This window comes from Salmo salar, chromosome 24 (assembly GCF_965601325.2).
Source record: "Salmo salar chromosome 24, fSalSal1, whole genome shotgun sequence".
Classification (NCBI taxonomy): Eukaryota; Metazoa; Chordata; class Actinopteri; order Salmoniformes; family Salmonidae; genus Salmo; species Salmo salar.
This window is the reverse complement of record NC_138314.1, coordinates 10,375,077-10,398,136: the sequence shown is the minus strand read 5'-3', so window position 1 is coordinate 10,398,136 and position 23,060 is coordinate 10,375,077. Positions and strand designations below refer to the sequence as shown.

General features: G+C 41.4%; 1 protein-coding gene across 1 annotated transcript; it reads right to left on the bottom strand.

The window, feature by feature from the left end:
* Positions 1-33: 33 nt before the first annotated feature.
* araf (A-Raf proto-oncogene, serine/threonine kinase) lies at positions 34-22,784 on the bottom strand. Its single transcript, XM_014171006.3, has 16 exons — positions 21,879-22,784; positions 20,665-20,876; positions 13,567-13,670; positions 13,125-13,227; positions 12,737-12,891; positions 9,563-9,667; positions 9,177-9,321; positions 8,912-8,942; positions 8,669-8,796; positions 8,228-8,430; positions 7,801-7,977; positions 7,468-7,514; positions 6,677-6,795; positions 6,155-6,286; positions 4,495-4,629; positions 34-4,294 (listed from the first exon to the last, which is right to left on the bottom strand). The coding sequence occupies exons 2-16, from the start codon at positions 20,773-20,775 to the stop codon at positions 4,154-4,156; spliced, it is 1,836 nt and encodes a 611-aa protein (XP_014026481.1). The 5' UTR covers positions 20,776-20,876; positions 21,879-22,784; the 3' UTR covers positions 34-4,153.
* Between the last annotated feature and the right edge of the window lie 276 nt (positions 22,785-23,060).

Sequence of the window (23,060 nt, the reverse complement as noted above, 5' to 3'; positions counted from 1 at the left end):
ACATTTACAAATATACTTAAGAATAAAAACACATTTAAGCATTCCATAGTTTTATTTAAAGAATAAAATCCTGCATCCTCAATATTTTAAGACAAAAACTAAAAAAATACTAAGATTTCCTTTACATTTTAAAATAATTGTTCTTTTTTGAAACCATCACAAAAAAATAGAAACAAGTACAATTTTGTCATAAAAAAAAAAGTAACTGTACACAGCAGAATATACCATTTATTGCAAACTGAACACCCCTGATACCTCAGAAACTATACACACAATTATTGCAATTCACCTAAAGATATGCAAAACTACTCCGACACAGATCATTCATTCTCTTTACTGCTCTGAAATATGACAGCTGTTAAATGAGTCCGGTTTGTTTCCCCCAACGCTGCCCCTGTAATTACCCGGTGTCTGAAGCACAGCAACTGCTATCTTCATTGTGATGTCATGCCTTTAGCGCAGTCGATTTCAGGGGAGGTCAATTTCTTTATATTTAGCTTGTACAAAATTTCAGTAACTGTGGCACTTTTGTCCTCCTCTCTGAACACAACAGAAGAAGCAACATCCTCTTTGGAAGAGAGAGGGAGATGCATTTGACTAAACTGAAGTGTCGAGATATCTTTTCTAAGTGACATATCTTCCTTATTTAATAGGGAGGTCGTTAAAGAAACCAGAGTCCCTCTGAGTAACAAACGTACTCACTATCAATTCAGCAGAAACCGACTGCCGTTATGATAAAGCAATGCCGCCAAACATAAAATGCTAGACTATTCCTGCATCATGGACACCTCTAAATGCACTGGATACTTTAACAGAAACTCAGGTCTATGAAAGGGATTTCATTTGGAAAGATATGTTTCATTCTAAAACCTTTGGGCTATTGAATTATTTGTGTATGACCTACGTCTGGGACAAATGAATGTTTGATGTGCAATGTCTTCAAAAAGAGATTTTCCATGCCCTTTTCTTTCTTTTGCTGCATATTGCATTAATAACAGTATAAATGCCACTTCAATGACATTCCATATTTCCTGGGTCTGACCAGAGGAGGGTAACGACAATGTAGCCCAAGTCTCAGGAGGATACTGAATCCGCAGTAGGGCGGGTATATACACCAACTCAGTGGGGTGTATACCACACCTCAGTGGGTTGTATACCACATTCCACCCCAGTAGATAATGCAGTGCTCACTACGGCCATGGGTGCAGTTAGAGTTGCAGAGGAAAATGTAATGCAATCAAAAGCTAATTAAATGCACTTGCATGACAGAGTATCAGAAATCTGAAGCTCTACTTAGTATTAGAGTAGTTTGAGACAGTACCATGTCTTGAAAGTACATTCCGTTAGGTTAGAGAACCCAAACCATCCATGATTTAAACGCTGCAGAGTGAGCTCTTATCACTCAGTAAACATTTAATCCACCAAAAAGGTCCATGACAGCAGATGTATCACACCGCTATCTGCAATGACAATAACATCAATAAATACGATGAGAAATGTAGTCTTTCCCAACCCTTGTCTACCAAAATCTCCAAGTCAAACCTATTCACACAACCCAACATAATTGGAATGAGTAAATAACAATAGGGTACCCAGCCCCTCTTTAAAACATTTAAACATCTAGGCTAAAAACCTGCATATCTGCTTTTTATATATTTAAAAAAAGAAGAAACTGTCAGTTATTGTTTGTTCAGTAACCATCACCCCACAATAGACTCTGCACTAGTTTAAATTGATCATGTCAAATACAGTATTACGAAATCACGCCCTCTACTGTCCAAGCCATTTCCAGCATATATAAGACCAAAAACAATAGACCCCTTATGGGTTAAAATCACAGTTAGGTTTAGTTCAAATTAAGCACGACAACAAAAAAAAAAGAACAAGTTACCATTGATGATTCAAATCTGCCCCTCGTTGTAACCAGTATGCAGCAAAAATAACAGTCATCCCATCCCAGTTGCACCATGGAGCAATCTACTTAGTATCAATTGAAAAAGCCTCACTCAAAACAGCCATCAATGCACTTTCACTGAAATGAGGAGGAAACCAATAGGCCGGGGGTATTCAACTCTTCCCCTACGACGTCCGGAGCCTGCTGGTTTTCTGTTCTACCTTAATTACACCCACCTGGTGTCCCAGGTCTAAAATCAGTCCCTGATTAGAGGGGAACAATGGAGAAAAAAAACCCAGTGGAACTGGCTTCGAGGTCCAGAGTTGAGTCTGAGGGCAATAGGCTAATCACTTAATACCAAGCAAGCAACCAACCATCTTTCACTAGGTACAACACTCAATTGAAGTAGCAACCCGCAATCAACAGCAATAGGAAGCAGGAAGAGGAGAAGTCATTCATTTAAGTTAAAGGCTACCATTTCCTAAAGGCCAGTCAAAGTGTAAAAGCTACTACAAATGAGGAATTAAGAAAATAAACAAGGTTCCAAACATTGACATTTTCAAGTTATTATACCCCCATAAAAGTTATATTGAAAGCAGGATTCAGATAAACTCGGTGTCACGTGATTGATAATGAGTAAGCTTCATGTGTCACAATGAGCAAAAAGCAATTACATGTAAGTAAGGCAGCTTGTTTTAACGAGATTTGCTAGCACATGTGCTTGTCCATGGTGCAATGTAGAGTCAAGCTGACTTTAAGCATGTAAAGCATTGAGAATACTCTACTTGTTAAGACTACAGGTTTCAGGCCATACAGAAGACCTCTGGGCTAAACTAGCCTATGTATTCACTGGAAACAAATGCAAAAGGTTTATACAGGTCTGGGTCATATTAACTAGGCACCAAATGAAAGAAAATGGACTGAAACAGGGAGGGATTACCTAACCATGTCCAATAAGAAGCTCTTGTTTTCGTATTTCCGTTGCAAAAAGTTTTGCTTTGGTGTGCACTAATAAATACGACCCTGCTGTGTCTATTAAAATGGTGCCGTACACATTTGATGTCGCAGTTAACTTGAGTCCCAAACTGCTCGTCTTCGACAGTGGCATTTCAAATCCATGTTGTATAGCAGCTTATTCATGGTCATATCCTAAGACTGCACGACGACGCTATGATTTACCAAAACCATTATGGGACCAAAAGGACCAATAACTTAAAATATGGTCACAACAACCAAGTGAAAGTCATCTTCTGTGCATGCCATTGTTGTTCTGTAAGCATTTCTATTTCATCACTTGCACTCAAAAACGCAAAACACTGACGTCATTATGATACGACTACAAAGTCTGGCGTCCCACTTAAAAGCAGCCTTGAGGAATCCATAGCCAGGCCAGTAAAGGAATGTAGCGTTTCTGACCTGGCCAGGCCAGTAGAGTGACAGTATAGGAATGTAGGGGTTCTGACCTGGCCAGGCCAGTAGAGTGACAGTATAGGAATGTAGGGGTTCTGACCTGGCCAGGCCAGTAGAGTGACAGTATAGGAATGTAGGGATTCTGACATGGCCTGGCCAGTAGAGTGACAGTATAGGAATGTAGGGGTTCTGACCTGGCCAGGCCAGTAGAGTGACAGTATAGGAATGTAGGGGTTCTGACCTGGCCAGGCCAGTAGAGTGACAGTATAGGAATGTAGGGGTTCTGACCTGGCCAGGCCAGTAGAGTGACAGTATAGGAATGTAGGGGTTCTGACATGGCCTGGCCAGTAGAGTGACAGTATAGGAATGTAGGGGTTCTGACCTGGCCAGGCCAGCATGTGTTCCAGTGTGTCTAGGCCTGTGAGCAGGGGCAGAGGGAGGGGAGCTGTGTGGTTCTGATATGTAGTAGGGAGAGTCTGAGGGCTCAGGGGGTTGTGATGTGCTGTGGAGTGTCGGCGTGAGGAGGGATTACATTTGGTGGTGGTGGTGTTGTCTGTAGGAGCCCCAACCAGTACCAGAGGAAGCGGGATGCTGGGTTGCGTCCCAAACAGCAGCCGATTCACCTTATACTGCATTACCTTGACCGGGGCCCATAGGGCTCGGGTCAAAAGTAGTGCACTATGGAGGGAAGAGTGTGTCATTTGGGACACAGCCCTGGGGGTGTTTGGATGGGCAGCTGTCTGTGGACTCGCTCTCATGGGAGTAATGCAGCCAGCGTTGGCGTCAGTGATGATGGTCTCTTCCCTCAGACAGAAGGACAGACAACTCCTGGGCCTGGCTTGGCAGAGCTCACAGGGGCATCAGCCGAGTGGTGTGGAACAGGAGTGGGTTCAGTTCCTCCGCATGGACAGCCCGGTGGAGGGAGGGCTCCGAGGCACTCCGCTCGATTTTTGGCAACAGGTCCTGGACCTGCTCAATGCCTAACATGATCTGGGGCGAAACAAAACAAACATTGTATAAGTGGGAAATGTACTCCTGCTCATAAACAGCAAAAGCCAAGGAGGCCGACACGCATAAAATAAGACAATTAGAGAACAGTAAATAATGAGAGGAATAAGTAAAAGACCCTCTTGTTGCTGACTATGATAAACCAAGCACACAACAAATGCTTTAGCTTTGCTCTCTCTCACCTGTGGAAAGAGGGGCCTCTCATCACGTTTGAACTTCAGGCAGTCAATGATGAGCCTCTTCATGGACTTGGGTGAGCTACTGGACAGCAAACTGAGGTCTGGAGACAAGTAGCCGCGCCCAACCATAAAGAGTATCTGAGAGGAAAGACGGGTTGGTAAACACGATATACAGTACAACAGTATCGTGTTTTTTATGCACGAGAGGTTTTAATGTGAACTATCTTACATGGCATGCATGTTAGCTGCACCCTTCAGATACACTACCGTTCAAAAGTTTGGGGTCACAAAGAAATGACCTAGTTTTTGAAAGAAAAGCACATGTTTTGTCCATTAAAATAACATCAAATTGATCTGAAATACAGTGTAGACATTGTTAATGTTGTAAAGGACTATTGTAGCTGGAAAAAGCTGATTTTGAATGGAATATCTACATAGGCGTACAGAGGCCCATTATCAGCAACCATCACTCCTGTGTTCATTAATCCAAGTTTATCATTTTAAAAGGCTAATTGATCATTAGAAAACCATTTTGCAATTATGTTAGCACAGCTGAAAACTATAGTTCTGATTAAAGAAGCAATAAAACTGGCCTTTAGACTAGTTGAGTATCTGGAGCGTCAGTATTTGTGGGTTCGATTACAGGCTCAAAATGACCAGAAACAAAGATGCTGGCCGAGGCAGAGATGCAAAGAAAAAGCCACATCTCAGACTGGCCAATAAAAAGAAAAGATTAAGATGGGCAAAAGAACATAGACACTGGACAGAGGAACTCTGCCTAGAATGCCAGCATCCCGGGATCGCTTATTCACTGTTGACGTTGAGACTGGTGTTTTGCGGGTACTATTTCATGAAGCTGCCAGTGGAGGACTTGTGAGGCACCTGTTTCTCAAACTAGATACTGTAATGTACTTGTCCTCTTGCTCAGTTGTTCACCAGGGCCTCCCACTCCTCTTTCTATTCTGGTTAGAGCCAGTTTGCGCTGTTCTGTGAAGGGAGTAGGACACAGCGTTGTACCAGATCTTCAGTTTCTTGGTAGTTTCTCGCATAGAATAGCCTTTATTTCTCAGAACAAGAATAGACTGACAAGTTTCAGAAGAAAGTTCTTTGTTTCTGGCCATTTTGAACCTGTAATCGAACCCACAAATGCTGATGCTCCAGATACTCAAATAGTCTAAAGGAGGACAGTTTTATTGCTTCTTTAAATCGGCACAACAGTTTTCCGCTGTTCTAACATAATTGCAAAAGTGCTTTCTAATGAAAGAATTTGCCTTTTAAAATGATCAAACTTGGATCAGCTAACACAACGTGCCATTGGAACACAGGAGTGATGGTTGCTGATAAATGTAGATATTCCATTCAAAAACAGCCGTTTCCAGCTACAATAGTCATTTACAACATTAACAATGTCTACACTGTATTTCTGATCAATTTGATGTTATTTTAAAAATGGACAAAGAAAATTGCTTTTCTTTCAAAAACAAGGACATTTCTAAGTGACTCCAAACTTTTGAACGGTAGTCAAACAGTTCCTATCCCCCTCTCAGCCATCAAGTGTTATATTTATGGTGGTTTGTAAACTTGTAATACTTACATATTTAACCATTTCATTGTAAGTATGTGTGCTGGAAGCTGCAACTTGTAAAAAAAAACATTATCTCACCTGGTCTCGGTTGTTAATCTGGGAATAAGGCAGAGTCCCCGACATCAGCTCAAACAGCACCACCCCATAGCCGTACACGTCTGACTGGAACGTGTAAGGGTTGGCGTCCTGCATCCGGATCACCTCAGGAGCCTACAACGGAAACACACACATCATTGGACAGCTGACGCAAGCAGATATTTTCTTTTAGAAAATGTCCCTTTTCTTGCTGATGTTACAACTGTTGTCTTTATACCAAAATAATATAAAATCACACAAAAGAAATGCTACCCCTTGAAAGTCTAGAACACTCACAAGACATTAAAAATCACATGGCTAAATGTAGATTGACAGTTGATGTGAAATCACGCTACACGCAATACCAGACAGTGATATCTAGCTTGTACTCCCTAGACACCAAATGGAAGACAATGGACCGAAACAGGTAGGGACTACCTGAATTTGTTGCAAAACGTTTTCCATTGCAAAATAGTTTACTACAGTGTGCTGTAATGAATACGACCCAGAGTGCCAGTAACTTACCATCCACAGAATGGAGCCGCTGGGCTGTTCTACCTGCTCAGAGCCACTCCATCGAGACTTCACCGTTGCCAGCCCAAAGTCCCCGATCTTCACAGTCCAGCCCTCATGGAGGAAGATGTCTGACAACAGAGCTCAGGAACATGGCAGCAAGTAGGTTGGTAGGTGTATACATTTGGAAAAGCCAATCAATCACACATCTAAATAGACGTGAAATTGATAACATTCTACAAAGGTGATCTAGACTTGGACACAAAATATCTTTCTCTGATGGGGCTGACAAACATTTGATCCATTTTATGTTGAAGTGTGACAAATACGAGAGTTAGATCAATTTGTTCTAATACATCTCCATGGATCTGCTAGAAAGCCTGATGCAACACATTCTACTTAGCCATTAAAGAGGAAGAAGAGATGCTGTGACACAGTTTGAAGCCAAACAGGCTCACACCAAGCAACACAAAACACTCCAATCATGATGCATAGATTTCACAACTGCCACACAGTGACACACTATTAAAACATGAATATTAGTGGTGAGCACAGCTCTGAACTAAAAAAAAATAAAGGGGTGTTTAAAAATACTTCTGTTGTTATTCGTTATTGGCTGCCAACTAAGTTTCTGGTCCACCACAAAGGCCTACACTAGGTAAAGGAAGCTCTGACAGATCCTCACCACAGACAATATTCATAAAGCGTCGTAAGAGTATGACTGCTGATCTAGGATCAGGGCCTTCTTATCCATATAATGGTATTAACCTTCAGAGAGAAAAGCCCAGCTCAAGAAAGGATACTGTTTGATTTCAGGTCTCGATGAATTATATTCTTGGCATGAAGATAACTGGAAAAAAAAGGGAAAAAGACTAATGTTATTGAAAATGTAATATACCAAAGCAGTCAAGCTAAAAAAAAAATTTTTTTTAAAACTATAGATCTGTTACTTTTCAGGTGCGACTAAAAAGCGCCACGTGTTGTGACGAAATAAGAGTTGAACCCAGCTCATGAGGCATTTATAAGTTATATTCAAGAATCCATTGCTACAAATCAAGAATTTAAAAGTTCAAAAGTAGATGTACAAATTCCAGATTTCCCCTTTAATAACGGTGTGCAAAGAGCTGCAGCCTTACTCCATGCCCTGTGCTGTCTGCCTGGCCACGTCGATGCGACGCATGGTCTCAAACTTGGTCTCAGAGACGTGCAGATGGCGGTACAGGCTGCTGCCCTCACACCACTGTGTGATGATGGCAAAGTTAGGCTTAGTCATGAAGCCCATGAACAGCAGAATGTTGACGTGGCGTGTCTTTCTGCAGGGGAGGGGAGGGAACCCACCAGGGAGCAACATTAGTCACAACACACACTGCATAACTCTATATCACACCTAAAACGGCATGTTTCCTCAATTCACCATGTTCGATCTATAACGTTTGAATAATGTACATTCCGGTACAGCACCGTCATTGAGTAATGTACATACCGGTATACCAGGACCTGATAAAAAAATGCATTCATTAATTTGTCAATGTAACTGTAACAAGAAGAGGGCAAGCTACTCACCGTAGCACTTGCATTTCATTTTTAAAGGCTTGCAACTGCTCAGGTGTTGGCTCTGTCACTTTGAGGATCTTGATGGCCACGTCTCCATGCCACTTGCCCTTGAAGACAGTCCCGAAGGAGCCTGCACCTATCCTTTTCTGGATGTTGACTTCTCGCGAGTGGACCTCCCAGTAGTAACTTGAGTCTCTATAGCCACCACGGTGCTAAAACACAAACCTATACTCAACACTATTTTCAAAAACATCCCCATCACTAATTAACAGCAAACACCAAGGGTTCAGAGTCCCGGACATCGCTTTCTAAAAAAGGTGATGGCATCTCCAAAAAAAAGACTGCAACAACCGTTGATGCCGTCACCTTTACATTTTTGGGACTTCCCAGATGAGAATCTCATTCCACAGAAGCATTTTAGTACCGCCAGCATATCTAATTTCTACTTACCACTTTCTTTTTGTCGTCAGATGAGGAGGGCTTGCGCTCCTTGTGCTCTGAGGGGGATTTGGGGGGTCTCCTGCCAGGGGAGCCCAGGGAGGGCGGGCTGGTAGAGGGTTTGGGTGATGGTTCAGGAACTGTATATAATACAATACAGTACTAAATGAGCAAGTTGTAAAACACTTGCAAAGGGCGAATAATCTCAATAATAGTAATCTCAAATAAATAAATCTGATCATTTTAAAATCTCACCCATTGTATTGTTTTGTATTTTTAACGCATCCTAAAAAGAGAACAAAAACACTTAGCATAACCACTAACATCCGAATATCATTTAAACATTCAGACTCAGAGTGATGCCCGCTATAGGTGTGATGTATGCTATTGTAGGGGATGAGAAATGAGCACAAGACATATTTCCATTGTTCTCTGTAATAAACGGACTGCTGAAATTGCATTGTATAGTAAAACCTGGCGTTTAATACCAGGCCCTGCATTGTGGGTGTGACTGTCTCACCTCTATGATGCTGAAACCGGCAGGGCCCACGGTGCTGACCATGTGGACGTTGGGGGTGGAGGTGGACCGATGCCTCTGTAGGGACTGACCATCTCCACCTGGCAGGGGGAACCGGAAGGCCGAGGTTGGGGACAGTAGTCCGTGCCTATATGAAAACATAGGAGCACAACAGTACAGGTTAAGGTTCATTTTTGAAGAGTTACCGTTCTCCATTTGAGGGGCACCAATACCATATGGTTTCTAGACTGGGACTTGCATCCCACATGGCACCCTATTCCCTTTATAGCGCACTACTACTGACCAGAGCCCTATGGGACTAGTAGTGCACTATATAAGGAATAGGGTACCATTTGGGATGCATTTGACTAGGGTTCAGATCCACTTACCCAGAAGGATCCGGGGTTAAGGCTATGTCGCTCTGGGATATGGAGTTGTCTGGCAACAGTATGGATATCTGAGGGTACTCATCTGGGCAAGGATTAGGTGTGCACCTGGAAACAAGGTACAGTACACACACAGAGGGTAAACAAGGAGTAAGGAGCGCTGTTCCAGTCACACAATGCTAACAGTACAACAAATATGAAGTGACATGAGTGACCTTGTGAAAACAGGGTATCTGCAGGTTCCATGAAGTTGAATTCAAGACTTTTTAAAAGACCTTAGTGCCACTTGGAATTCAATTTAATGCCAATTTTGAGGTCTGCATGCAACACACATGCTAATATTCCCCTCCAGAAATGAGCCCATGTTGGCAAAAAAGTACTATTTTTAGGGCTGACCTATTCACCAAAGGCTATAGCCTACATGGCTCATATTATCAGGCAGGTGTGCTTTCTTAGCAATGAGCCTGACAGATGTAGTAGCATAGTGGCTACTGGCTAGGCTATAGATGGCTGAAGCACGGGGTTGCCCACATGCATTTGCTTAGGCTACCCTAGTGGGCTAATCATTAGCTAGATCACAAACTCTAGGTTAAGAAATTTGGCTTCGATATCCATACTAGCTTAGTATAATGATACTCAATACCATAACTACGGGGGGGAAAAAATGCCTTAAAGTCAAACATACAGCACTGTTACTGTATAAAACATATGTGCTTGCCATCTTTAGAACTTGGCCACTGGATATGCAGGCTTTTGATCACACCTGGACCAGCTTAACAAGGTCCTGTTGAGCAGTGGATTTGTAGAATCTTGTGTGTTATAGAGGGCTGGAAGAAAAGTCTACACACACAGTAGCTCTCCTGGAGGTTTTATTCTATAACATTAGAACATAAGCCTACAACCAAAAAGTCAAATCAAAAAAAGAACCTCATTCAGTGAATCATGTATCAAATGTTTATACTTTGAGGCAAGGTAGCTAAGCAGGATGGCTCTAGACCTACTTTTTCCAGTGCCAAGTAAGACCTGAAAGAAGTTAGATGAAATAGCTAACATGCTCAGGGAATGCATGATGGCTATTCAAAATAATCAGATATATTTTCAGCTCTTTAGAGATTAATTTGCCTGCATGTGTTTATGTATATTGTCCTAGGCTATATCCTATGCTACATAATTTACAACCTGATAATTTACAACCTGAGGAAGTGGGAACTCAAAACACATTAGCTAAATTGCTAACTCTAAATATGAAAAGGTTGCTTCAGCCATGCAATTACTCTAACGGTAAATGTAAATATCCTAACAAAACATTTTATTGGTAGGCCTATATACAGTGCATTCGGAAAGTATTCAGGCCCCTTGACTTTTTCTACATTTTCTTACATTACAGGCTTATTTTAGAAACCTGTTTTTGCTTTGTCATTATGGGGTATTGTGTGTAGATTGATGAGGAAAAAAACAATTAAATCCATCTTAGAATAAGCCTGTAATGTAACAAAATGTGGAAAAAGTCAATGGGTCTGAATACTTTCCGAATGCACTGTCGGCTACTTGATGTAATTCACCGGATAGCCTACTCTTTTCAAAGTGGTGTTATTTCCACTATATAAACCACGTTTCCATCCAGTTTTTATGCGAGTAAAATCACACCGAATAAAAATAAATCAGGACAGGTTTGATGGAAACGGGTAGGTTCGGTACAATTTTATAAATGCCGACAGATCATTTGTTCGTTCGACACGGTGGGATCTTTCGGTGTCTGTAAAATGTATTATGCGGCAAATTGTGATGTAAGCACAAATACTGATGTAATAACCATCATATCGAATGAAACAAGGAGTGACGTGATGATGTGGTGTGTGTGGTCCTCCCACTACGACTCGGGAAACTATGCAATTTATTAGGCTACAGATTAAACGTCACAGGGTGGTGAAAGTGCATGGTGAGCTTGATGCCCCTTTCCAATACATATCAAAGGTGTTATTCCGGTGATATGATTGATGTTTGACTGCAGTTTGACAAATAAATATATTCTCGCTCTTATCCATAATTATCTCATCATGTAGACTAGCCTACCCACACTATCTGCAAGCTGTTGGCTAGAGCGCACGTGCCAAGACCAGAGTAGGCACATTTGCTATTTAACGCAACAGTTTGTGACAAAACTATCGCTTGAGTTGAAAGTACGATGGAAACGCATTGAACGAAAAATCTAATTTATCGTGCACTACATCACGCTTATCAGAATTAATCTCTCTTCACCAGAAAAACAAGGACAGGGCAGATGCTATAACTCTACCTACATGTACAGATTACCTCAATTACTACGACTAACCGGTGCGCCCGCACAGACTCTGTACCGGTACCCCCCTGTACATAGCCTCGCTATTGTTATTTTACTGCTGCTCTTTAATTATTTGTTACTTTTATTTGTAACTTTTGTTGTTGTTGTATTTTTAAAAAACTGCATTGTTGGTTAAGGGCTTGTAAGTAAGCGTTTCACTGTAAGGTCTACCCCTGTTGTATTCGGTGCATGTGACAAATAAAATTTGATTTGCCTTCACTGGAGGAAGCAGGCTAATGCACATTACTGTTCTCCAAAAATGGTCTTGCCCCAAAAATCACCAGGAACGTTGTGTAGCCTAATCACCGACATAGGAAAAAATTGCATTGGTAAGAGGAGGGTTTATCAACCCAGCTTTAGTTAATGTTGTCTATCAAACTGTATAGGCTACCTTGCTCTGCTCTGGCAACGGCCCGACTCACACTGGCACACACGTGACGTGCACACACACAGGCGCACATGTCGATAGCTCTTGAACATCTTGAAATTGCACTTAAGAGTATTATTTGATGATTTATTTTTGTTTATTTTTCGTGGTGGCAACAATTAAGCAGCGGCACAATATAACGGAAACACTGTAATCGTCTCCTTCGCATTTTTTAAGACCTTTGACAATGGGATTTAAGACATTAAGACTTAAGACCTCTAAATCAGATAAATGAATACAAGACTTCTTAAGAACCCATGGACACCCTGTGAAATGCACAACAAAATTAAATCAAGAACATTGTGGGATTTTAAACCTTATCACAATGTACTGGAGACTCACCAGGCTATTGACTCATACAATCTAGGACAGTATCCCTGTTCAGTCTCCATGTCCTCGACAGACTCACCGTTTTGTTATAGTGTCCATGTCCACACACACAGTGGGGACTTTGCTGCTGCAATGCTGGTGAAACTTGTAGCCGCATGTCTGACATCTGAAGCCGTTGAACAGAAACTTGTGACAGAAGTCACAATAGGCCAACTTAAAGAAGGTTTTTCGTACCTGGAATACAAATGACTTTAAGTATGTTGTGTATTTTTCAGACATTTCAATTGAAGCAATAGGGCAGTGTTTAAGAAGGAAAGTGAGGCGAGGGTTTGTGACAAAGTAGTGATAGGTCCAGTATTCTAACAAGCACATTTATTAAACTTGGTGGTGGTAACCACTACTGGAAAAAATAGGTGTTGCCATACAATACACGAATGCAGGGTGAAACAATTACAAGAGCTACTTACAAAGTTATGCATGGTGAGGGGGACATCATCCAACACCTCTACCAGCAGCTCTTCTCCTACCAGCGGGGTGATGTCAGTGTTCCAATCAGTTAGTCTCTTGCGACTGCAGGAGGGGGTGGTAGATAAAAAGACAAAGGAAATGGGAGAACAAAACTGAATCAGGAAACTGTATTGCCATGAAAGACAAAGTTGCAAAAAATGTATTCTGGGGTTGTACATAGAAAGTTAAGAAATATTGTTTGAGCAAAAAAATACATAAAAATGGTGTTATAAATCAGGTTAAGAGTGGAGTGACCCAAAAGGAATCAAATCAGTCTGCCAGTTTAGTTAACCGTTCAGAAATTATGACACTGACAAGATGCCTGGGTCCCAAATGGCACCCTGTTCCTTATATAGCGCACTACTTTTGACCAGAGCCATATGGGCTACGACAGACACTTACCCTTCTAGGAGTCGAAACACAGCGCAACAGTCCTGGCTCAGGCCCCTTACTTTAAGGGCTTTATCCAAACTGTCATAAACGGTCTGCCCAGGGCGAACATTCACCTACAGACACAAATAGATGTTTGAACAAAATAGTTTTATGAAAGGTAGTTTAGCAAGGTAGTTTAGCAATGACAACTAGGGTGTGAATGTGGCTACTTGTATCAGAGAAATAACTACTTTCACGTGATAAAATACAACACTAAAAACAATTTAGAGTTATGACATTTTGTAAGTCACATAGACAGTTGGTTGTTATGCATCTAAAGAGACGGGATTGGCTTAGATTGTTGACAACATGTAAATGATATTTCGTCTGCAATGTTTATTGAAAACAAATACATTTGCACAATGAGCACTTGTCTCTAAAATACACATACATACATAGACACACAAAAGTATGTAGACACCCCTTCAAATTAGTGGATTCTGCTATTTTAGCCACATCCGTTGCTGACAGGTGTATAAAATCGAGCACAAAGCCATGCAATCTCCATAGACACACATTGGCATTAGAATGGCCTTACTGAAGAGCTCAGCGACTGTCAACGTGGCACCGTCATACGATGCCACCTTTCCAACAAGTCAGTTTGTCAAATTTCTGCCCTGCTAGAGCTGTAGTGTACTGTTATTGTAAAGAGGAAACTTCTAGAAGCAACAACGGCTCAGCCGGGAAGTGGTAGGCCACACAAGCTCACAGAACAGGACTGCAGAGAGGGGAAGCGCAACACACAGTTCCAAACTGCCTCCGGAAGCAATATCAGCACAAGAACTGTTCGTCGGGAGCTTTATGAAATGGGTTTCCTTGGCCGAGCAACCACACACAAGCCTAAGATCACCATGCGCAATGCCAAGCGTCGGCTGGGGTGATGTAAAGCTCACCACCATTAGACTCTGGAGAAGTGGAAACGCGTTCTCTGGAGTGATAGTCACGCTTCACCATCTGGCAGTCCGACGGACTAATCTGGGTTTGGCGGATACCAGGACAACGCTACCTGCCCAAATGCATAGTGCCGACTGTAAAGTTTGCTGGAGGAGGAATAATGGTGTGTGGCTGTTTTTCATGGTTAGGGCTAGGCCCCTTAGTTCTAGTGAAGGGAAATCTTAACCTCTCTGGGCTAGGCGGGACGAATTCGTCCCACCTACGCAACGGCCAGTCTAATCCAGTGGCGCGATTTTCAAATACCTTAGAAATGCTATTACTTCAATTTCTCAAACATATGACTATTTTACAGCTATTTAAAGACAAGACTCTCGTCAATCTAACCACACTGTCCGATTTCAAAAAGGCTTTACAACGAAAGCAAAACATTAGATTATGTCAGCAGAGTACCCAGCCAGAAATAATCAGACACCCATTTTTCAAGCTAGCATATAATGTCACAAAAACCCAAACCACAGCTAAATGCAGCACTAACCTTTGATGATCTTCATCAGATGACAACCCTAGGACATTATGTTATACAATACATGCATGTTTTGTTCAATCAAGTTCATATTTACTAACAATTTACTAAATTACTCACGATAAACGTTCACAAAAAGCATAACAATTATTTTAAGAATTATAGATACAGAACTCCTCTATGCACTCGATATGTCCGATTTTAAAATAGCTTTTTGGTGAAAGCACATTTTGCAATATTCTAAGTACATAGCCCAGCCATCACGGGCTAGCTATTTAGACACCCGGCAAGTTTAGCCTTCACCAAAATCAGATTTACTATTACAAAAGTTTGATTACCTTTTGTTGTCTTCGTCAGAATGCACTCCCAGGACTGCTACTTCAATAACAAATGTTGGTTTGGTCCAAAATAATCCATCGTTATATCCGAATAGCGGCGTTTTGTTCGTGCGTTCCAGACACTATCCGAATGGTAAATAAGGGTCGTGCGCATGGCGCAATTCGTGACAAAAAAAAATCTAAATATTCCATTACCGTACTTCGAAGCATGTCAACCGCTGTTTAAAATCAATTTTTACGACATTTTTCTCGTAGAAAAGCGATAATATTCCGACCGGGAATATCCTTTTAGGTAAACAGACAAAGGAAAAGAAAGCTTTCGGTCGACGCGGGCACGAGCCTGAGTCTCACAGTACTGTAACCAGCCACTACCCAAACGCGCTACTTTGTTTCAGCCAGAGCCTGCAAAGCCACAATTCAGCTTTTTGCCGCCTTCTGAGAGACCATGTGAGACGTAGGAAGTGTCACGTTATAGCAGAGATCCTTTGTAACAAACAGTTTTAGAAACTTTGGAGTGTTTTCCATCCAAAGCCAATAATTATATGCATATTCTAGTTACTGGGTAGGAGTAGTAACCAGATTTAAATCGGGTACGTTTTTTTATCCAGCCGTGTCAATACTGCCCCCTAGCCCTAACAGGTTTTAATGTTACAGTATACAATGACATTCTATACTATTCTGAGCTTCCAACTTCATGGCAACAGTTTGGAGAAGGCACTTTCCTGTTTCAACATGACAATGTCCCCGTGGACAAAGCGAGGTCCATACAGAAATGGTTTGTCGAGATCGGTGTGAAAGACCTTGACTGGCCTGCACAGAGCCCTGACCTCAACCCCATCGCACACCTTCGTGATGAATTGGAATGCCGACTGCAAGCCAGGCCTAATCACCCAACATCAGTGTCCAACATCACCAATGCTCGTGGCTGAATGGAAGAAAATCCCCGAAGTAATGTTCCAACATCTAGTGGAAAGCCTTACCTGTTATTGCAACAAAGGGGGGACTGACTCCATATTAACGCCCATGATTTTGGAATGAGATGTTCGACGTGTAAGACTTTGGGTAATGTAGTGTACATCGTTACAGTTGTTGGTTAGCTAGCAAGCGAATTTTAGCATTGACATGAAATCAGTCAAAACAAGACATGGTATCAAGAGCCACTCAATTCCCCACATGACAGTTTCTGGTCATTGTTGCTAGCCATCTGGCCATCCAGATTAAAAACAACTCACGGCTTCTGCCCCAATAGGTTCTAGGGTTGGTCGGTATGCAGATTTCCATACCTTCATAATGTGCCATCCCGGGATATACAGTATTACAGGTAGTGCACACAAGGAGAGCAATTCTTTTCAAATGTAAACTGGCTGTGTTCACTTAACAGAATACTAACAAAATTCTTACAAATACCAATGAATCCCCATAACGGATTCTAGGTCAATGATAAGTGCATGCAAACATTTACTACTAAAGACACTTTCTCACCAAGTCTCAATATATACCAGCATATGTCTTGCTTATGACACTGTTCATTGCCAATTGAGAAATATCGTACTGCCGCAATCCGCCAATTATTTATGTGGAACATGTTTGATTTTTGAGTATTTTCACATGCGAAGATAAACTTTTGACCAATAGAGATTGCCATCTGGGACACTGCCACTGACAGGTCTGTGGGTTTGTTGTGTGATTTACTGAATTTCTCTCTGCCTGTTTTTTACATTTGCAATGCATCAGTACAGCAATGTATCAATTTAGCTAATGTGATCACATCACACCAGATCTACACATTGCTCTTGCCAATGTCAACGCTGTAGCCCATCATATAATGTTGTTTGTTGCATGGTATCTGGAAACGTCGGTACTTTTCCAATTCAACCCCCCCCCCCAAAAAAAACTGTTGGTACTAGAATTTTGATATGTTCAGTAATTGTCAAATGTGTCTCACGTGATTGAGAGGATCAAGTATGTATCAGCGCAGCCCCTTTGTAGCGCGATGAGCAAAGTACCTGCTCCACTTATTCATTGCTAGGGCTGTCTGGGCAGCATTAGCTCCCTGTCCCCACTCATGCTGCACAGAAGTTAACACACTTGAATAATGCAACACAGTATGTAAACATTGAAACTGTTCATTACTGTTCGCCAAAAAATAAATATCCACACAGGCTAAAACACTTTTACAGTGCAACACGATACAGGTAGCTTCCAGCTTGAATTATAGGCTACCTTTCCTTGTTAGTTTACAACGGAATATGCTGATTTCAAAGCAGACGGTCAACAAAAACTTCAATAATTCACTACATCTCCCTCGCTAACAAAAACGAATTCACTTCATCTTCTTTTGCGTCTCTTCTGGTTTTCACTGGATTCCATAGACACATTATGCTTGCAAATGTCAATTAACGTCTTAAAAAGACAGCGCACACTTTTAGAAAAGATATTGCTTCTTCCATGCAAATGCTGTTAATCAGTACAATAAAAATAATGTACTCTTAGCAGTTGCCAATAAAATAAGTCCTAAATAGAAAGGATTGTTTGTCATCTGTAGCATAAAACATGTTCAAATGTCATGATTGTGAATGCCCATACCGGAGTCTGTCTGGATCAAGTGCCATTCTACGACTTTGGCTAATACGTATTTTTTTGTGGTATTGAGTATTGTGATGCTAAACCTGGCAATGAAGTAAAAAATCTGGTATCGTGACAACACCATTTTATAGCCATTCAGCAAGCATGAGGGTCGATAGCCGTTTCTCTCCTCGAATATGCCTACTAGTTTTTTTTTTATTGCTATAAATAAGTTGAACTATATTGCTGTTCATTATCTATATATAGGCTACTCGTTCAAGAGCTAGATCGAGGGGGAATGAGATAGGCCAGTGGAGTAGCCAGCAGAGATGCGTGAATTGCGCAAGAAAGGAACAGTGAAGACAGATGTGTAAGTTGGAAGTTAATATATTATAGGCCTGCTAAAGTGAATCTTTGCAACCACCTGTGCTACAGGCAACCCAAAGAGGCAAAAAAAATACCTTTATCAATAAGTGGTTTCACAGATTTAGATAAATCACGCGCTAAAATTAAAATGTCAAAATAACCACCCACTGCTTCACTAAAATTGAGCAATGGCTGATCATTAGGCTATGGACTGCTTGCGTGCATGAGTTTCTATCAATTTCATCTTCATAGCTGTCTCTATCTCCCCCTTAAACGTTTCTTCATCAATTTAAATGATAGGATAATGCTAAATCAATGTAGCCTATAATGTAGACTAGTTTTGGATATCATACAGAAATTATTTTACTTGCTGTGAGAAAAAAAATTAATAAAAATGGGCATCTGTATTTTTCGTGATAAGGACGAAAAGATCGCAACGCAGTTGGTGAGAAAAGGCCTTAAGACAAACACAGCTCATACAGTTATGCAAGTATATCAAAATGCAGTTTGCAGAACGCACAAAATAAATATTAGACAGCAGGGACCTTAATCCTGGAGGGGATTGTCTCTGCTGCTGTTACAAAGAGGCTTGATCTTGCAAGCGTTAGCCACTTATCTAATATTAGCAAAACCCAGCTGGACATAACTATCTAGAGTAGCAAAATAACTTAATAGTTATAAGATAAATATCTCTCAAATAGTAGTGAATTTCATACAAGTGTAACCTGATCACCTCACTTAAATTGTGCTGCAGGAGTGACTCACCTCAGAAGCTGCTGTTTTTGCTCGTTGTGTTTCTTTGTAAACAAACATGTGAATGGCTCAAACAGCTGTTTTGAGAAACTAGTACCAGTAACCTTCATAATAAAACATCATCTAACAGGCAAAATTATGAACATAATCTGCTTTATCTACACTACATGACCAGAAGTATGTGAACACCTGCTCATTCCAAAACCATGAGCATTATTATGGAGTTGGTCCCCCCTTTGCAGCTATAACGGCCTCCAATCTTCTGGGAAGGCTTTCCACTAGATGTTGGAAGATGGCTGAATGGAAGCAAGTCCCCGTAGCAACAAGACCATTAGTGAGGTCGGGCACTGATGTTGGGCGATTAGGCCTGGCTCGCAGTCAGCGTTTCAATTAATCCCAAGGGTGTTCAATTGGGTTGAGGTCAGGTTTCTGTGCAGGCCAGTCAAGTTCTTCCACACCGATCTCGACAAACCATTTCTGTATGGACCTCACTTTGTCATGCTGAAACAGGAAAGGGCCTTCCCCACACTATTGCCACAAAGTTGGAAGCACAGAATCATCTAGAAAGTAATTGTATGCTGTAGTGTTAAAATTGCCCTTCACTGGAACTAAGGGGCCTAGACCAAACCATGAAAAACAGCCCCAGACCATTATTCATCCTCCACCAAACTTTACAGTTGGCACTATGCATTTGGGCAGGTAGCGTTCTCCTGGCATCCGCCAAACCCAGATTCGTCCTTCAGACTGCCAAATGGTGAAGCATGATTCATCACTCCAGAGTACGCATTCCACTGCTCCAGAGTCCAATGGTGGCGAGCTTTACACCACTCCAGCCGACGCTTGGCATTGCACATGGTGATCTTAGGCTTGTGTGCGGCTGGTCAGCCATGGAAACCCATTTCAAAAAGCTCTCGACTAACAGACGATTTTTACGCAAACGCGCTTCAGCAGTCGGCGGTTCCATTCTGTGAGCTTGTGTGGCCACCACTTCCTGGCTGAGCTGTTGTTGCTCCTAGACGTTTCCTCTTCACAATAACAGTCTTACAGTTGACCCAGGCAGATCTAGCAGGGCAGACGTTTGACATACTGACTTGTTGGAAAGGTGGCATCCTATGACGGTGCCACGTTGAAAGTCACTGCGCTCTTCAGTGAGGCCATTCTACTGCCAATGTTCGTCTTTGGAGATTGCATGGCTGTGTGCTCGATTTTATACACCTGTCAGCAATGGGTGTTGCTGAAATAGCCGTATCCACTAATTTGAAGGGGTGTCCACATTCTTTTGCATATATAGTGTATTACCAAGTGCACAAGTTGACTGCAGGTAATTATTTAAAACATACAAATATTCAAATGTATTTAAAAATAGTTTTGGAAAATCATAGAGGACATTTCAAAATACCCCGGGATACTGTATATACGGTACACCGCTCAACCCTAATGGGTTCTCATGTTTGAGAGACAAGATGAGAAATTGGAACTGGGCCTTAGGCACCAGCTGGTGCACAACACTAACTGTCTGCTGCGTAGGGGTTGGGCCTAGTCATTAAAAAGTTGTGAAATATTACTGTTGAAAATAATTCAAATGTACTTGTATGTGAGGCCCCCAAGAAATTATTCTGAATGTCTTACCACGGTCCTCTGTTGATTGGGGAGGAAGACACGGATGGTGCCCCCACCTCGGGGCACGTCCTCTGGACTAGTCTCTCCCGAGGAGGAGCAGGAGGAAGAGTTTGAGGACATAATGACAGGCAGGAAGAGCAAAGGAGGCAGCACTGAGATCCTTCAACAACAGGAGAACTTCATGCACTGGGGATCCGGGGGAGTGAGCCCTTACCTGGAACCTGAGACAAACAGTGCTACTAATTGGCAACAATCCATCTGAAGCCAATGACCGAGTGAAACAAATATGCTCATAATCATGATCTTATTTCGACAGAGTATGTTGCAACTAGCTAGGATGATACCACACTGGTGTGTGTACAGAACTGGTAAATAAACAGAAGAGGCCTCATTATGACATTCCAAAATCCAGCTGCTCACAATAAAATCATTGACTGATAGGGTTGTTTGCACCACATAAGTGAGTTGGTGTAAATTGTCAATGACTCGAGCAAACGTTATTTCTCATATGATAATATTACTATTTTGACACGTCAACTAAATGTACTAGTTAACCAGCTTTATAGGCAACTTTTCATAGCCTAGACATCTAGCTAACATTAGCTACACTATGTCTTGCTGCACTTTTACTCTGAGCTGGAAACATTTCATGTGTATGCGAAATGGCATTAACCAGTAACGTTATTGTAAGAGCCCTGTTGTTGGCTCATCATAGCCCAAAGTAATTAGCTATCTACAAATGCTATAGCTAGCAGAAGTCTGGCAAATAAGATAACTAGTTACGTATCCTAGTTTAGCATAGTGGGATTTGACTGCTTAGCAATATGACATTTCGAAAATTTGGAAGCCATGTTTGTCTCATTAAACCACTTTAGATTACTATTAATTTATAATTATTTTGATGAAATGACAATACCGCTTCGACGAGGCTAAATTATAAATAGTTTCTTAATTCCTGTCAGGTGTTTTTTCACGTTCGAGTGAGCGCTTTCATGAGGCGGAAAGGGATTAGTTAGCTAGATGGCAAGCTAGCTAGTAAAGCCAGAGCTAACGTAGCGCGTTAGCTTGCTACTTTTGCTGTCTGACATTATCAAGTAATGAAAAGCTTATTTCCGAATTAGCATAAGCAACTGTTTTATTCATAATGGAAAATTAAAGACCACTGCAAAACGAGTCATTCATAAACAACTAATTGCATATTTGGTTTTGGAATAAAGGCTTACCTGAAGCAGCCATCTTGAATTCTCTCACTCTGAAGTAGAATCTGTCAAGTATTTCTGGGAAAGCGGAACACCTCCGTGATACACGCTCTGTATTGGTCCATTCTCACATTTACACTCGCTCATTGGATGACAGAATCGATACATAAAGGGGCGGGTGTTACAAGCAACAACAAAAAATTACATTGTATAAATTCATGTCACAGTATGCTACACAGACAAATTACGTGGATGATTCAGTTTACCTTTCATGGTTCAGGGGAACCATTATTACATCAGAATGTATAAAATTAAACGACAAAAATAAGAAGCAAAATAAAAAGCAAAACAGCTGCATACCATAAATGGAGTTAGGGCCTCAATGGCAGTGGAGGCTCCTCAGAGCAGGAAGGGGAGGACCATCCTCCTCAGTGAATTACATTTTTTTAAATAGTGAAACATTTAAAAAGTTATCATTTTTAGATCAAACTATACAAAATATTTTCACGTCGCCAAATAATTGATTAAAACACACTGTTTTGCAATGAAGGTCAACAGTAGCTTCAATAGCACTCTGTAGGGTAGCAGCATGGCGTAGCCGGAGGACAGCTAGCTTCCTTCCTCCTCTGGGTGCATTGACTTCAATACAAAACCTAGGAGACTCATGGTTCTCACCCCCTTCCATCACCCCATACAGAACCAATCAGTCGATATAATTGAGAACAGTCATCAGAAATTATGTGATATGAATCAGACAGTGGGACGCCGCTAAAGATAATTCTTATTGTGCTGTAACTGAAACTAGAAGATCTTCTGATGTCCTTTCCCTTCGTCAAAGGTACGTAATGGATTTTTAAAGTGTTTTTACCCCGGGATAGCCCACTATTATGAACCATAGTAGGGAAGAACATTTATTGAGTGCAATTCGATCTACAGTACATCTACACCATGATATGAAACATTGATTTGAATCTTCTGACCAACTAGTGGGTCGGGCGGCGCCCCACTGTCTGATTCATATTGTTTGATTTCTGATGATAGTTGTCGATTATATCGACTGATTGCAATTGTATCGGGTGCTTCCATAGACTTACACAGTAATTATGACAACTTCCAGGGGATATCCTCCAACCTATCAGAGCTCTTGCAGCATGAACTGACATGTTGTCCAACCCAATCAAAGGATCAGAATGAATCTAGCATAAG

Bases quoted from the DNA above. Each gene is read 5' to 3' on its own strand.
- araf (XM_014171006.3), bottom strand. From the start codon at position 20,775: ATGTCCTCAAACTCTTCCTCCTGCTCCTCCTCGGGAGAGACTAGTCCA. The intron at 7,978-8,227 runs GTGAGTAGCTTG...CCTCCCCTGCAG, and splicing joins AATGAAATGCAAGTGCTACG to AAAGACACGCCACGTCAACA. The intron at 6,796-7,467 runs GTATCCTTTCTT...CTCTGTTGTCAG, and splicing joins TCGAGACCTGAAATCAAACA to ACATCTTCCTCCATGAGGGC.